This window comes from Sceloporus undulatus, chromosome 3 (genome assembly GCF_019175285.1).
Source record: "Sceloporus undulatus isolate JIND9_A2432 ecotype Alabama chromosome 3, SceUnd_v1.1, whole genome shotgun sequence".
Taxonomy (NCBI): Eukaryota; Metazoa; Chordata; class Lepidosauria; order Squamata; family Phrynosomatidae; genus Sceloporus; species Sceloporus undulatus.
In genome coordinates this window covers 227321147-227338739 of record NC_056524.1, presented here as the reverse complement: position 1 = coordinate 227338739, position 17593 = coordinate 227321147, and the positions used below count along the sequence as shown (strand labels likewise).

The window sequence follows — 17593 nt, the reverse complement described above, 5'->3', positions numbered from 1 at the left end:
CCCACCAGACGTAGCGCATACTGGTGATATCACAGCTGCGCTGCCTCCGAACAGGGGGACGCAGTTGCGATGTCACTGCAGCGTCGCTGGCGCTTTAGGGCGTGGAAGTGCGCCGCAAAAAAGGAGCCGCTTCTTGGTGCTCCTTTTTTGCTCCACAGGAGCGCCATGCAATTGGTTGCTGTGGCACTCCTGTGGAGCAAAGACACACCTTTTTCTGGCAGTTTGTACCCCACCAGAGTTATCTTTTAGAAGTTACAATAAAGACATGAGTTTATAATGGATTTTTCTCTATATAGAATAAAACAATGTGACATAAAGCTCTCTTGTATTGGTGACAGGGACAACAAATCCATGTTGGTTTACTTTCTCCTCTCATCTAAGTGGTGTTCATACATTACACTGACTATGCAAACAGAATATACCTATGGTCATTCAAAAGTTTATGAATGTCTGTTCTAGTGTTCATTCCCGATTTCTACCCAAGTACAAAATCTAGCCTACAACTCTGAGAGCAGGGTTCAAATCCCAGCTTCATTGTGAAAACCCCCTGGGTGACCTTAGACATGTCACACACTCTCAGCCCTCAGCCCTTTATGGTTTCCATAAAATGGAAAGAACTTGAAGGCGCATGACAACAATAGCAGCAACCCTGTTAAAATCATCCAACAGGTAACACATGGAATAAATTATTCTTTTCCTGAAAGTCATATTGTATAGGAAAGTAATAATTTCCACCATAGTTCAGATTAAACATCTTCAACCAGAGTATGGTCATTTATTGGTATGATAATTTTCCAATTCTTGCTTCATATAACTCCTCTTTTTACTGCCCCTCATTTTGCCACTTACTGAAAAATTGGACAGGAGGCTTTTTTGCATCTTGTTGTCAAGATTATACTGATAAATCTGAAGAAAGAATTTTACATAAATGTCACACTCTTTTCTCTAACTGCAAAAGGTGGTTTCTCCATGTCATGAGCCTCTCCTAGTTATCATCTCAAATAGGCAAAAGACTTTCTGACAGGAAGGGATGAATGGTCTCTTTCTGGTTCACGTCTTTTAATACTTCCTCCATGGGCAAAGCAATGTGCTAACTGTTATTATTCATGTCTGTATGTTAGACCTGGCTTGTCTCAAGATCCCATCTAATTCTTTTCCTCAATCTGTCAATCATGAACCAAGTGTCCCCATGGCATAAATACAAGGCATTTTCATTATGTCTGCATCTATCAGAACACATCTAGGGACAGATTATGGCTTCAGGGCTTTATGATGCAGAATTTTGCAAGTATGTCTAAGGACAGAGACTGGTGATATTTATTTTCTTTCTCTTCACTACCTTTGCTTTTTCCATTCTCTTGTACTGAACTGAAGCCCTTTTGAATTGAATCCTTGGGGTGACTGGATCATTTACCCAACAAACAGATTATTCTCACCCACGTTCATCCACGTTGCTAACTTTTTTAAAAAACAGAAGGGATATGTGGTTTAGGTTGGCATTCTGCTTACCAAAGAGTTTGCTAATAGTATTTTCTTACTCTCATTCTAATCCCCACAGCTTTTAAACTCCTGCTGCTTGAGGTTTAGTGGGACATATTTACTTAAAAGATTTTAAACATCCTGGTAATACTACAGTCTTCTCTAAGGCTACTCACAATATAAAACATAAACTCAGTATCAATGTAATGTTGATAAATACATAAAACTCTTTTAAACAAATTTAAGACTGAGCAAACCAAATCTGAAACTATGAAAGAAAATACACAGTAAAAGGATTCTAAATCCACTGGGTGATCTCTCAGCCTCAGAGGATGGTAAGGGCAAATCCCCTCTCAAAAAACTTGTCAGGAAACCCCCATGAGAAGTTCACCTTAGGGCTGGCATAAATCAGAAACAGAGGAACATAACAACAACAACAAACATCCAAAGGAAACAAATAAGCTTTTAAAATATCTTAAAAGGGAAACAACAGATGGAACCAGCTGTCAATAAACAGTGGGAATTTACTCAGAAGTAAAAGAAAGGCAATGCATCTTAGCTTGTTCTGACTCATATGATAAGTGGGAGGTTTCTGAGACAATAATATTTTAATCTTTGTTTTGTTGTTTCCACTTATCTGTTATGTTACTAGGTAAAGATAGTACAGCAATAGAAGAAGAAAGAGCTAAAGTGTTCCAGAGAAGCTGTATTTTTTCCAAATGGACCCCATTTTCTATCTTTTAAATAACCATATATTTTGTCAGAATCTAACCGAATGTGTCATAAGTTATGTGTATGCATTATGTTAATTGGTTATTCATGTAGTGACGTAGAGGGAGTTTATAAGAGTAGTATAACCTATGTATATTGTGGACATGGGGAATTATGGGAGATGTAGTGTTGAAGAAAATTTTGCTGGTGGTTCACAGTGGTGATAATTGCTTGAGTCAGGAATCCACAGATGTGTGGGGGATGTTGTTTCTAATAGGAGAAAAAATGTAGAGGGAAAGCGAAAATGTTTAGGGGGTGGGTGAGTGGGTGATTAGACCAAGAAGGATGGTACATGGATATGTATTGCTTTATGGACAAATCATGGCAAAGCTCTCTAGGTTTTAGGGTAGGGTACTGTGAATATTGTGTTTGTGTTTGGGGATGATAGCAGTTCTGTCTGCAAACATCTTCTTGCTAACACCTATAGTTACTGGAATAAAGTTCTTGGTGTTTGAAATACAGAATGCTGGTTTACTGAACTGTAGAGGGTGAGTGCAGTTCTTAATGTATTTCTTCATAGTAATGTTCAGTGGACTCTCAGACTTCAACTTAATATTCTAAAAATAGTAGGCAGGATGTAGACTTCCACAATCTAGACTCAGCTCCATATTTATAGATTCATAGTTCCTGATGTCTGTGATGTGGGAAGCTGATAGTTTTGCTTCTGCTTACAATATGATCTATACAGGGATGCCCCTGCAACTTGAAAGAAAATTGGTCTTCCAAAGTCTAGAACGGCTGTTATGTCTGTTTAGAACTCCACACTTGCCGATCTGCTCTGAGAGAGTAATATAACACTGCTCTCAAAACTGCTAGTTGAGACAAATTCATAATTCTTCAGCCACCTTTTAGGGAGTTAAAAGGTCCAGTAAGAAACAGATTCACCAATACAAGAAGAGATCAGTGCTGAGGACATTGGTGCTCATTCTGTATCAAACTGCTCAAGGTTCTACTGGAACAATTTGTATGGAAGAAATTATAAATACTTCATTAAAAAGAGACAAACCAAAATCTAGCTAAAAAGATAAATTGCAGAGAACTAAACCAAACCTCATTAATATAAAGATAATCGGTTTTAAAAAAACCTGTATCCCCTTACATTTCGTTCATATTTCACAGACACAATTATTTATATGGGCAAAGAAACCAGTTGCCATTCAATTCAGTTTGCTACAAAAAACAATTCATTTTCCTAACAGAGATCTTATTGGAAACATTAAGGACATTTTGTCATTAAGGATAGCTATTTTAGACCTCCTCATACCAGGCCTGCTAATTATTTATTTATTTATTTATTTATTTATTTATTTATTTAAATCTTCTTAAAACAGAGGATCTCTTTGATGCGAGTAAGGCAAAATTGAGGTTACTATTTAAGAGTCTTTGCATTATGCACTATGAGAGTTGGGGCAAGGGCAAAGACATAGTTTAAGAGAACTGAAATAAAGATTTAGCAAATGTACAAATTTCCTTCAGTGTCTAATACAAAATATTGTAGGGTGCCTTAGGGACTGACACTTCATATCAGATGTTCTCTAGTGCTGAATAACTCCCGCTAGGAGTTTTCTTTTTGCATATCTTACAAAGCAAGGGAAAGGATTCAAAGTGGAAGGTCATCCATCTCTGTTTTTTTTAAAAAGGACCATGAGATTTTTTGCCCCCCTCCCCCCAAAAAAGGAATGAAAGTCATAATGTACAGTAACAATCTCCATTGTTTATGAACATCAGCATTCTCCTGCTAACATTTTATACAGAAAAACAGTGACAAAGAAAACTTATGCTACTTGTATTGATTTTTTTTTTTTAAAAAAACCACCTTATCAAAAGCTGCATAAGAACCTATAGCTCTTCTAAGGTAATAACTTTCAACTATACTCATAGTATATATTCAAGATATGAATATATATTTTCAAGAAGAAATTGATAGAAGAAGAAAGAGGTAAAGTGTTCCAGTCCATCAATCTTTACTTTCCTAACATTCCAAATGTTTTTAAAACAAACTTCAAGAACACCTCCATTAAGTAATTATATCCTCCGAACAAATAATGACTAGATATATTGCCTCAGATATTTTGTTTATCCCATTAACAGGGATCTACTTTTTAGATTCTTCTTTGCCACCACATTTCAGAGTCCACATCCAATGTGACAGCTAGCCATATCAATCACTACTCCTTTGAACTGGTGTTCTTTGCTGAGTATTTCAGTTACTCTCAGGTCCATTAAAGTGACTTGTGCTGAGATTTATTATGGGACACAGGACAAAAAAAGAGAGATAGGTCCATGGGTACCTTCTGGTTTATTGCTATATAGAGTACATGTTTCTTTAAGCAGAGCTCAGCTGTTTTGCTTATATTCCTCCATGAGGTGCCATGTACATTACTGCTGCTGCATAAATACAGGCATTCCTCAATTAACAAAACATCTGACAAGGAAACTCTTTTTTCACAAAGCCCTTCTAAGCCTGCCTAGCCTTCCTTTTTTCTTTGTCCTCTATCTAGTTGGAAGTGTTTTCAGCAGCAGCAGCAGCACTGAGAGGATGATAAAGGAAGCTGATGAAGCACAGATCTTTCATGGTGTCCTGCTGCAGTACATTAGAATTAAACAGATGGGGAATAACAGGGATAATAAGCAAGATTAACAGCATCTGCCTCCAGAATGTCTTACTGAACACATGTAAATGGTGAAACAGAAAGAAAAGGGGAAAGCTCTCCACTTTTTCTGTTCTCCCCAGCATCTTTGGCCAACAAAATGAAAATCATAAGAAAATAAACTGGTACTGTAATTAAAAAAATAAATAAATCTCTGGATGCATTTTGTAAGACGCTTTCAACTAGTCTCTAGAAGGTTCAAAATGTTTTAGTTATTTATTCAAAGTTTACATGACCCAGTTGTTTAATTTCACATATGTACATTGTTAGTTTGCTGAAATATGTTGACCTGTTCTTTTTTATGGCATAGGAACCTATTCTTATTCTTTCCGTGTTTTTTCTCCCTCTCGTATGGCATTTTCTGTTAAAGAAGTATATAATCAGGAAAACATCTACTTCAATAACTCAGGAATTTGTTTCTGTTGTTGTTGTGTGCCTCCAAGTCATTTTTGACTTATGGTAAACCTACCGTAGGGTTTTCTTGGCAAGTTTCTTCAGAGGCAGTTTTCCATTGCCATTCTATGAGATTGAGAGAGTGTGAACTGCCCAAGTTTACACTCAGTGGGATTTTGGGCTCAAATGGGGAATCGAACCCTGATGATTCTGTGATTCTATCGCCAGAGTCTCCACTCCAGTCCAGAACTCAAGCCATTAACACCACACCTCTTCTCACTGAGGTATACTATACTTATAAGCATATATTCAAAATTTGATATATACGTCTCATCTCAGAAAAAAATGGTACAGTGATGCTAGCTTCCTTGCAGCTTTCCCACTTCAACCTTTTTGGAGACTATTTATCCATACACAGTACACACTAGAATCTTGTTAGACAGTTCTATTTAGAAGCCAGTAGAGGCAGCCAGAACAGGAGGGGCTTGATTATCTCCATCTTCTTTGCTACTGAAGTCTCTGCCTTTTTCAGCAAAGACAGCTGATTCAAGAAGCTAAATATGTTCTCTTGGTAAGCAGACCAAAAAAGCTATGTAAGCTGTGTATGAAAACGTCAAAACTAGACAATAACCTTCTTTAAACTACCAAGCAACTACTGTTACACCCTGACCCAACATTTTACATAGATATAATTTGTAATGAAATAAATGAATCATGGCACTATGGCCATAGGCTGACATTCTATGCACACTTATCCATGGCCTCATTGAATTCATTCCAGCTTCATTCAGTGTACACTTTTATTTATAAGAAATATTTCTATACTCCTAAACTGAATAAAATGCCACCTTTCACTGCTAATGTCATCATCATCACCATCCCATAAAAATGCTCTTTAACAGTTCACAGCTAATAGAATGATAAGGTGAAAAAGTATATTTTCAATAGATGTCTAAAATATATTACATTAAGAACTATACAGTTTAGCAGTCTGACATAATGCAGAAGGGACATTAATCCATGTGCAGCACTGCACTCTAAAGCAACACTTGCTTTTCAGCTAGGAGTGTCCAGGTGCCCTTTTTACATCAGACCATGCATTTGTTAAGAAGCAGAACAACATCTAAAATTCTCCTATATGTTTTTTTTTTAACTTTTGATAGGAGCAAAACCAAAATCAGTGGCAAGGAAAACTCTTGGCTGTTGGAGACATCCCCCCTATTTAAGTTATAGAAAGAACGAAGGCTTCCTATTTTGTGGACATCGATTTCTCCTCTTCCTGTAATTTGTATAAAAAGTCTTTTCATGCAAAATTGTTGAAGTTAAATAAAAATGCACTTTGCAGCCCTCCAGTGGCAAAGGTAGAATTTGGAGCTCTTGAAGGAATTTAGATGTGGCACCCTTTAAACTATCATGACTAATATATTGTGTCAAGTGCCAACAAATGAAAGTCACAGCTTTGACAGAAAGACATTCAATGGAAGTCATTTCAAAGGAAACAAATAGGACAATTGTCAATATGTACTACTACTGAATGTATGTCTCTTTCCATTAATTTATATTGCATTCTAACTGAATTCTAGTCACAGAAAGTTTGACAAACAAGATAATGAGTAGATATTTTGTGCCGTGCCCCCCCCCCCCCCAAATATGTATTTTTGCAGCTTCTGCAAAGTTTTCCAAGTTCCCTTAAATGTTTATTTATTCTGTTGGATGTTCTCAAGTGAGAATGAATACAAACTTCCTATCAAGAAACTAAACTCGTTTTAATACAGGACGAGAGTCATTTCGAAGCAGCAGAGAGCAAGGTCCTCCTGGCTTGTGTTTATCATAGAAGAACTGGGTGAGATTCCCAGCAGAAAGGTAGGAATGCCAGAGAGGAAAAAAAGAAATGGGTGAATTGTTAAGAGCAAAGGAAAGCCATAGTTGCCAAGATGAACTGCAGTTCTTCCCTGAACACGTTTGCTACAAAACGCAGAAATTATTAATACACGAAAACAAGATGCGTCTATGAACAGAACACCTCCATCGTCGAGGGAATAGTAGTGGGGCCACTTGGGATTAGCTGCAGCTGAATGCTACGGAGGCTGCTCTTTGTTTCCTTTTCCAACTGTCGGGAAAGAACGGCAACTGTTTTCTTTGGACACCCAAACACTCCCCCCCCCCCCTTTCCTCTTGACTCAGGAAGGGCTGAGCATCCCAAAGTGGAAGGAAGGCTACCTGGGCTGCCTCCCCCAGAACCAAGCAAAGGGGAAGCAAAAACACCTGCCTCGGTTAAGCAGCCAGCCCAGCGAAGGACTACGAAAAGAGAGAGAGAGAGAGAGAAGTTTGCTTATGCAAGAACTAAAGCAACAAGTCGGGCATTTTCTGGAGAGAGACACAACAGAGGCCAAAACAAGCGGCGTGGATTCAGGTCACTCCGTCCCAAACATGGCCCAGAGCGAAGCGCCATAGATTTCCCTTACAGATCAATCGCTAAAAAAGGCAAGGGAGCAGTGGGGGGGGGGGGGGGGGGGGGGGGTAACCCTTGGCTTCCAGGGCGGGAAGGCTGTCTCAGAGCCTCCCTCTCCGCCGCCGGGCGCTGGGTTCGAATCACGCCTCGCCTGCCAGAAGCCCAAGGGGAAACTCCAAGCGATGCCCTTCGCCCCTGCTCCCCTCAGGACTCCTCTCAGGAATATGTCTATATCTCTCTCTGTGTGTGTGTGTATGGCACCCAAACACACATCTCTTGACTTCTGACATGAATATATGTGCGTGCGTGTGTGTGTGTGTGTGTCACCCAAACACAGATTCTCCCCTCGGTTCCTGCAATGAACACACACACACACACATATATGTGGCACCCAAAGACACAAAGTCCCCTCTCCTTCACACACACAGAGAGAGAGGTCTGCATGGCACCAGAGCTTTTACCACAAGGAGCACCAAAGATGCCCAAGAGACACAGAGAGGGAAAACAAGCCGGGGAGCTGCGTTGGCCATTGAACAAACCCAAACAAGAATCCATCAGAGAGACCTCCCCGGCCTCCCTCTCCCCCAAAGAGGCAGCGCCCCTCACAGCTGGGGCTTCCAGAAGAGAAAGAGAAGCAGCAGAAGGCAAGGGAGGGAACTTCGCCTACCTTTGGCGGCCAGAAGGCTGCCGACCCCGAGCCAAGGCAGCAGTAGCTGCAGCAGCGCCCACTCCCGGCCCTGCCTCATCCTGCCGAGGTGCTTCGGGGGCTTTCCTTTCTCAGCCCAGGCGGCTCTCCTTCCTCAGAGGCTCCAGGCTGCGCTCCCTCTCCTCTCCTCTCAGACAGACATGAATCAGACAGATAGACAGGCAGCAGGGCGAGGGGAGGCGAGAACAGCAGCAGCAGCGGCGGCGCCTCCTCCTCCTCCTCCTGCTCTGCCTCCTGCTGCCGGTCTCTCCTCTCCTCTGCCGCCTCTGGCTCTCGGGGCTGGGGATGGGGCTGCTGCTGCTCAGTCACTGCCAGGCTTGGCTGCCAGGACCAGAGCTTTCACCGCGGGACCGCTGCGACGTCACTCTTCGGGAGGGGATCAGGAGGAGGGAGGGAGGGAAGGAGGGAGGGAGGATGCTCCAAGAGCCAGGGCAAAGCTAGAAGTTGAGGGCACTTGAGGCAGGTGTTTCAAGGGACATTTCCCCCTGAAGGTTCCAGAGCCTCTCTGGTCCTGGGAGCTAAGTAGGCTCAGGCCTGTTTAGGGCTTGGAAGGGAGCCTGCCAGGGAATTCCTGGGCCTCATTCCCACTATGCTTGAAACAGGTTTGCAAATCGGTTGGAAGTGGTTTAAACTGACCCTGGCTCACACTTGAACCAAATTGCTGAATCCATTTGGAGAGGGTGGGCCATGCACTAGACCCATTTAAGCTTACCCAGAATGAAACATAGATTACAGATTATAGATTAGTCACTAAAAAGGCAAACAAGCATCTCAGCCTCTCTGCTCTTGGGAGCTAAGTAGGCTCAGGCCTGTTTAGTACTTGGAAGGGAGACTGCCAGAGAGTTCCTGGGCCTCATTCCCAGTACATTTTAAACTGGTTAGAAAATTGCTTGAAACTGTTTTGGACACTGATTTTTTCCACATCTCTTTGGATCAATCAATTCCATGCGAGTGTGAACCAGATGCGGATCAGAATTGATCAGAAGAATTGACAACAGGGCTGTTCAACAGTGAACACACTCCCTCAGAGAGTGGTGGAGTCTCCTTCCTTGGAAGTCTTTAAACAGAGGCTGGATGGCCATCTGTCGGGGATACTTTGATTGAGAGTTCCTGCATGGCAGCAGGTTGACTGGATGGCCCTTGTGGTCTCTTCCAACTCTATGATTCTATAAATTCACCAGTCAATTCAGTGTCAGTGTGAGTGGGATGCAGGTTAAAATTGATTTACTATGATGTGAAAGGGGTTGCCGGGCAGGAAAGTGGAAATAAACAACCTGTGTTCACCCACCCTTTGACCCTCATGCAGAAGTACATAAATGCAATTGCAGTGATGGACAGAGAGAAAAAATATCCTACTGAAAACACTCCAAATTGAACCGATTCGTTTGCCAATGTGAACTGCAAGTGGGTTGTTTTGAGAGACTCCCACAGGAAAGGGTTTAAATTGAATCAATTCTTTTGTCAATGTGAACCACAAGTGGGTTATTTTATTTTGTTTAACAGCAAGAAAATGCAATCGGGGCAAATGTAGTGTGAACCACACTCCACTGCCGAACTGATCCATCGATTCGGATCATGAAGCGGTTTATTTGTAAGTGGGAATGAGGCCCTGATAATGTGTGAGCTATATTCAGAGGAAGGCAATGACAAACCTCCTCTGAATACACCTTGCCTAGAAAACCTTAGGAGAAGGTCATCGTTAAGCCATTGTATTCCCTATTACCATGTACTGGATGTGAGAGTTAAGAAAGCGGATAGGAAGAGAATTCATTCATTTGAGATGTGGTGCTGGAGAAGAGTGCTGAGGTTACCATGGGCAACCAAGAAGTCAAACAAATGGGTCCTAGAGCAGATCAAACCAGAAATCTCTCTGGAAGCCAAGATGTCATACTTTGGCCACATCATGAGGAGGCACAACTCACTGGTAAAAACAATAATGCTAGGAAAGGCAGAGGGAAGCAGAAAGAGAGGAAGGCCACATGCTAGACGGATGGACTCTACTAAGGAACTGAATTTGCAGGACCTGAGCAGAGCAGTGGAGCATAGGGAGTCTTGGAGATGTCTCATCTACAGAGTTGGCATGGGTCGAGATTGACTTGAGGGTGGATAACAACAACCACACATCAAGGTTGACTTGAAGGAACATAACAACCACAACGAGAGAAATCTTACCAGTGCATGCTCTAACATGTCTCCCACTTGGGGAGGAAGGCAGACTATAGATCCAATAGATATATAAATTAAAGAAAGCATGTACATGCAAGCTTTCAAGGATTTGTTTTATTTAATTAAATATGCTGCCTTTCTCCAGTACTGGGATCCACAGTGGCTAACAACAAGATTAAACACACACACACACACACAGACACACACACAGACAAGAGGGGAGAGGATTTGAGGGTTCCACTTTTATTTTGTGGGAAGGAAGGCATTGAGAGGAGGAAAGTAGGATCAAGAGGCTGCTTTGACCTCTCCTCTGGCACTCACCTTTTCTGTAGGCACTCCAGTCATAAGGATAGAGTCCATGCATGGTGGGTAGATGTGGTCTTCCTTGCCCTCTGCAGAAAGTGTAATCAGATTTATTATTATTATTATTATTATTATTATTATTATTATTATTATTATTTCTTACCCTCTTCTCCCCATAGATCGAGGCTGGGGACAACAAATAACAGACAAACCACATCAATTAATGGGCATCAGTTAAAATACCCAACAATTTAAAAGGACAAATAAGATATATACATATTAAAAGCAATCCACATTTAAAATTCATCATTTAAAACTCAAAATTTAAAAATAAACTGGATAAGCCTGCCAGAAGGGACTGGTCTTTGTAGCTCTTTGAAATCCAGACAGTGTATTCAGCTGTAAAATTTCTTCCAGCAGGTCATTCCACAGTCTAGGAGCAGCTGAAGAAAAAGGCCTCAGGCTGACAAGCACCAACCTAGTCCTGGCTGACTGGGGTTCACCAGAGGACCCAAGTGTAGAGGGCAGGTTATGTGGAATGAGGTGATCTTAAAGACGGTAAAGATGTCATAGCTGCAAAGGAGGATAAAACACTGCAAAATGTAGGGAGTTAATCACACAGACCACTTACTGCTATGCAAATGCTGCACAAGTGTTACCCAAACATTTCAGAGGCGCCAGAGGTGGAATCATCTGTTGCGTTTCTGAAACGTCATAGAGGCTTCCCGCTTTCTTTTCATCATGGAAGCATTCGTGGCGAAGCCTCAGAAAAACCATTTTTATTAACGAAAGATCCCATTAATAAAAATGGTTTTTCTGAAGCCTCCCCATGAACTCTTCATGACGGAAGGAAAGCGGGAAGCCTCTATGTTTCAGAAACACAACAGATGATCCCACCTCTGGCACTTCTGAAATGTTTGTGTAACACTTGGGCAGCGTTTGAGTAGCGGTAAGTGCCCTGTGTGATAAAACTCTAGGACGTTTATGAAAAAATGCAGGGTATGTCCAAATAAAAGCTAAAAACACTGATAGAAATATAAATTCATGTTTCTTATTCCTGGTCAAAATGGAGGACACTTTGGAATTCCTCCTGGACAGAAGGCTGAAATGTAGGACATGTCCTGGAGAAGGAGCACCTCTAGTCACCCTGTCAATAGTAACCTTGATTTTGCCTTACTCACATCCTCTCACTAGCTCACCTGAGTCTCCCCACTACTCCTATTAAAAAGTCAAGAAAGTGAAACAGTCTCTGAAGATGGAAGGCAGGAGAGCAGTGGAGAAGAGGCTGCTGCTGCTCTCTCTCTCAAGTCAACACTTAGGGTTTTTTTTTCTTCTCTTGGCAGCAGTTGAAAGATTCTGGGACAGTCTCAGTAGTACACAAGAATAGGGGCTTGTCTGCCCTTGGGGCTGGGCTGGGGGCTTCTGTGTGTGTTGTGCACCTTCAAGTAGTTTCCAACCTATGGTGACCCTAAGGTGATCCTATCATGGGTTTTCTTGATCATATTTATTCAGAGGTTTGCCATTGCTTTCCACTGAGGCTGAGAGCATGTGACTTGCCCAAGGTCACCCAGTGTGTTTCATGGCAGAGCAGGAAATTAAACCCTGGTCTCCATAGTTGTAGTCCAACAGTCAAATTACTACATCAGACTGGCTCAGTATGGGGGCTTAGTCTTCTTATAAAGTTAGGGAGCTTGGGAAGGAGCTCGCCAGGTTGGTCTTGCAATATGACCATTCGAGGTAGCAACCAATCTCTTTAGGGCTGGTCTAATTATTTTATGGTTGGTTAGCAAAGCTTTTCTTTGCCTTGGCAGCAGATGGTGACCTCCCAGCAGTGCTGGGCAACATACCCAATGGTGTAAAATGCTGGAAGTTGCATTGCACACAACATACGGGAGGCCTTGCAATTCTCACCCATTCCTACATATTTATGTATCATCTTAGTTGTTACCACAGCAAAAAAAAAAGTGACATGGTGACTGGTTTTGCTTTATTTTGCAGGTGCAGCCAAAACATCCTCTGTTTGCTCTCTTGCCCACTCATTTTCTGGCTGATGTAGTGGGGAGGGATGATTCTTGCCACCACACTATCCAGCACAACACCATTGATAAGAAAGTTAGGGGACAACGTGGATGCTTTTTCTCTGTGGCATCCTTTGTGTAGAAATGCCCAGAGAGAGGGTGAGCAAGTGATAGGGAGTAGCTGTCCTTCCTTACTTGCATGGCTCCTCTCTGAGAAGCAGCAGAACTACATAGGAGTGCCACCAGGAGTTCCAGGAGCTTTCAGGCTAATGGAATTTCCCCCCACCTCCAGCAAGTGGTGACTCTTGGCTTCCATGACAATGAATCTGCTAGTTTTAGCCTGAATTATAAAGGAACCATGGTGCTGGATCTTTTTGGGAGAAAGAGTTCAGTACATTTGATAGTTTCTCAAATTTTAGACTCAGACCCAGAGTAGATTCACCATCCTACTCACACAGAAGCCACCAACTGACACTGTGGCGGGTTACATACCACCATTTGGGACATCCTCAGGACGTCCCTGTTTAAAAAAGGGGCATCTCTTCTAGATGCCCCTACTCCTGTTACGGACTCTGTCCGTAACAAATGGCGGCAGCCGTTCCACACGGCCACCGCCATCTTGACGTAATGGATGCTCTGCGTCCGCACGTCGCACCCCGGAAATGATGCCATGAGTGCGCAACTAGCGCCTCACGGCATCTCTTCCGGGGAGCAAGAAGGAGCGTGATTTTTGCGCTCCTTCTTGGCAGTGTCTGGGAACCGCGCCATTTGGCTGCTGCGGTTCCCGGACACTGCAACCAGTGGCAGCGCGAGACAGCCCCTTCTGGGCCGTCTGTAACGCGCCTGTGTTTCTCACATATCCCAATTGTCCAACTTCTACATACAGGGATGAGAAGCTGTTATTTATGGTTTGATCACCTGTCTTTAACAGAAAAAGCTGCTAACCCACTGATTTTCCTATAAAAATGGAAATAGTAATATTACTATACATGCTTGGCCCAAAAGCACCAGGCCTAACCTGAAGCTTCATGCTTGATTGGCTCATTTAACAGTTGTCTTATCTCTGTGTGCTGGGCATTCACATACCTTGATGTATATGGATTTGCCAGGGCTTTTCCCTCCTTTTCCTTTCATCATTTTCTCAAGGGAAATATTGTGGAAATTGGGCCAATCGGTATGTCAGTGCTTTTCAAATACTGGGATGAATGCCTATAGAATTGGTTGCTTCCCTGTCTTGCCTCATGCCTAATTTTTGTCTGTACAAATTACATGGTGTGGCACAAGAACTGCCTCACAGTTTTTTCAGTGGGTTTATTTAAGTGTAAAAAGTACCTGCCTCATATATACTATGCTTGGTGTAGTGGGGAACATAGTTTATTAACCAGTCTTGGATTTATCAACGTTCTGTTTTTAACTATAAAGCAGCAATGAAATGACTTGAATTTTGTGTTGTCCACCTTTTCCTTAACATCTTTATGACATATATACCCCCATCATACGTCCATTATGGGAGTCAAGGCACTATGTGTAGTGTTTTCCAGGCAATTTCCTGTCCAGGGACAGACCAGATTCAAGAATGCTTAGATTTAGCATTGTGTGCTCTTAGACTGTGCCTTGGGCATGACTCCATTTTTTCTTTACTCAACCCCCAGTGGCCAGCTTTAAAATATGTTTTAAAATGCATGAGCCAAGAGTGCGTGCATACTAGAATTTCTTCAGTTAAGAAATAACTAATTGTGCTTAGTGACCTGAGTGTGCACTTTTTGTTGAAAAGCATAAGACCTATTTTGCCAGATCAAAGCAGTTCACTATTCTTTTGTAAAATTGAACCATTGGCTAAAGTTTGATGGGCCAGTGAGTGCTAGTTGCAACACTGGTGTGCTATGAACAATGAAATATCTACTTTTAATTTAGCACTACTCTACAGCTCAGCTTTGGGAAATGAGAAGTAATATTTCCTTGAACATTTTTTGAACATTTCTGTGACAAGGTCCCCCATGATATCCTTGCAAAAAGGCTAATATAATGTGGGCTAGACAATGCTACTGTTAGGTGGATATGTAATTAGTTGACAGACTGAGCCCAAAGGGTGCTCAGCAATGGCTTCTCTTCATCCTGGAGAGAGGTGACTAGTGATGTGTCACAGGATTCTGTCCTGGGCCCAGTGCTGTTCAATATCTTTACTGATAACTTACGATGGAAGGGGGGCATGCTTATCAAATTTGCAGATGACAGCAATAGAAGGGGTTGCAAATACCCCAGAGAACAGACTCAGAATTCAAAATGACCTCAATCCATTAGAGAGCAGGACCAGAACTAACAAAATTAATCTCAGCAGGGAGAAATGTAAAATACTACACTAGGGGAGCAAAAATGAAACACACATGCCTTGACACGAGTACATGCCAAAGGGATCTAGGAATTTTAGTAGACCACATGCTGAACATAAGCGAAGATTGTGATACGGCAGCTAAAAAGCCAAAGTAATTCTAGGCTGCATCAGAAGGAGTGTAGTGCCTAGATCAAGTGTCTCTGTGTAATATTTTCCAGGCAATTTCCTGGAATTTCTAATAGACGTGCCATTCTATTCTGCTTTGATCAGACCTCAGCTGGAATACCATGTCTAGTTCTGGGCACCACAGTAAAAGAGGAATATTAACAAGCTGGAGCATGTCTACATGAGCATGACATAAATGGTGAATGGTCTGGAAGCCAAGCCCTGTGAACAGAGCATGTGGTTGCTGCGGCACCGATCTGGCCCTTAAAGGGGCAGCTGGATGCCACCCATCTGTCGAGCCCCTTTGTTTAGGCTATGCAAAAAGAAAATATTTCCAACCCTCAAATAGAGGATATCCCTTATATTAAGGGACATTTGAGAAATCTGATCCCCTTTCCTAATTATCCACTTTCTACCTTGATCCAGTCAAAGAGAAGAGACAAACTAGGTATAAGAGATTGGGAGAAGAAATTCAAGTTTTAAGAAAGACAGGGAGGGAAAAAGTGGGCTCTGGGAAATGTCTTCTCATTCTGGATGTAGAACTGTAGATCTGGCTGTTGTTGTTTTGTGCCTTCAAATCATTTCCAACTTATGGTGACCCTAAGACAAACATGGGGGTTTCTTGGTAATTTTTTCCAGAGAGCATTTACCATTGTCATCTTCTGAGATTGAGAGATTGTGACTTGCCCAAGTTCACCCAGTGGGTTTCCTGAACGAGCTGTGATTCGAACTCTAGTCTCCATAACCATAGTCCAATATTCAAACTGCTACACCACTAGAATGTGTAAGCTGTGCTTCCACCTAGGCTCAGATTGTCCTTTTTGTCCGTAACCTAAGACAATACAAAAAACATTTTTTTTAAAAAAAAAACACATTAACTTCCAATGAAAAAGCTGTCTCAAGAAAAGCCTTCTGTCACAGGAAATTCTCACCACTTGAAGAAGTGGCATATATGCAGGTATATATTTGCCAAATAGCCCCTTCAAACTTTTCAAGGTTTATAGTTCAATACACCTGGGGAGGTGACACCAAGTTGGAAAGGGCTGCTCTAGAGATTGATTCATTCAGAGGCATCACCATGTTAGTCTGTATCAGTATGCAAAGGAATCCTGTAGCAACTTTGAAATTGGGAACTTTACTGCAGGAGAAAAGAAAAGTGAAAGTTATTGGGACAGTACTGACTTCCTCGGTGCTTCTCCGCATGCCCTCTTAGCACTTCTATTCTCTTCTTGAGGGGGAGATGGTAATCAAAACATGCCTTTTGCCGAATGAGAGAAAATTGTTTGCAGACTCGGTCTACATGATGTCTTCTAATGATGTACTTGTGGGGGCAGAATTAGGACATTGTCCCTCCAAATGAGAATTTTGCTCTCCTAATTGACATTTTCCTTAATTCTTCAATATCTAGTGTTGTGAAGAATGAGACACAGCAAATAGTTCACCCCTTGCTATGTCCATATTCCCTTGGTAATTTTGTTCCTTTTCTTTCGATGCCTAAATTCTTTTTCTAAATCCTCAATTGAAATTGTACATTACTGCAATGCCACAAGTTTGGGGGCTGAGGAAAATTTTCATTTGGGAAGCATCATTTTTATTTGGTGATGGCAATGTCATCATTTTGCTCCCCTGTAGCTACACTCTTGATGTCATCACTGTGGTACTAGCTCTTCTGTTATTATGCCCATTACATGTTTCTAAATGTGTGTGTGTGTGTGTGTGTGTGTGTGTACACATACTGTAACATAACTTTTTTTAGTTTTCATAATATTTAAATAATGGCCCATCTCTTAATTTCACATCTTTCTTCTTGTCCTCAAACAAGGAAGCATTCCTTGAAACTCTTGTATTTCACTCTTGTGTGTAAGAGCAAAATTCTTGCTCAAATAAATATACATTAGAGCCCCACAAAAGTTTTTAAAAATGGATTGTAATTTCCAGAACTTTTCCTGGCTCTGTTGTATAAAATTATCCCTGTACAAATGAGCTGTATATTTTATGTGTGTTTGATAAATTACTGCTCCCATTTGCTGACTAAACACACCACCAGTTTATGTTACTGCATACTTTGTCCATCCAGCCCTGCCCATTGGTCTCATGCCAGACTTTACCTTCAGTCATCATTTTCCTTTGGGAAATATCTGGCAGGTGACCATGAGC

General features: G+C 41.7%; 1 protein-coding gene across 1 annotated transcript in view; it reads right to left on the bottom strand.

Moving 5' to 3' along the window:
• CLSTN2 (calsyntenin 2) overlaps positions 1-8606 on the bottom strand; it is a 492893-nt gene extending 484287 nt beyond the window's left edge. The window contains exon 1 of the mRNA XM_042456041.1: positions 8414-8606. Within this exon, the coding sequence (XP_042311975.1) occupies positions 8414-8492 (79 nt within the window). The 5' untranslated portion in view covers positions 8493-8606. The remainder of the gene's footprint in view (positions 1-8413) is intronic.
• Between the last annotated feature and the right edge of the window lie 8987 nt (positions 8607-17593).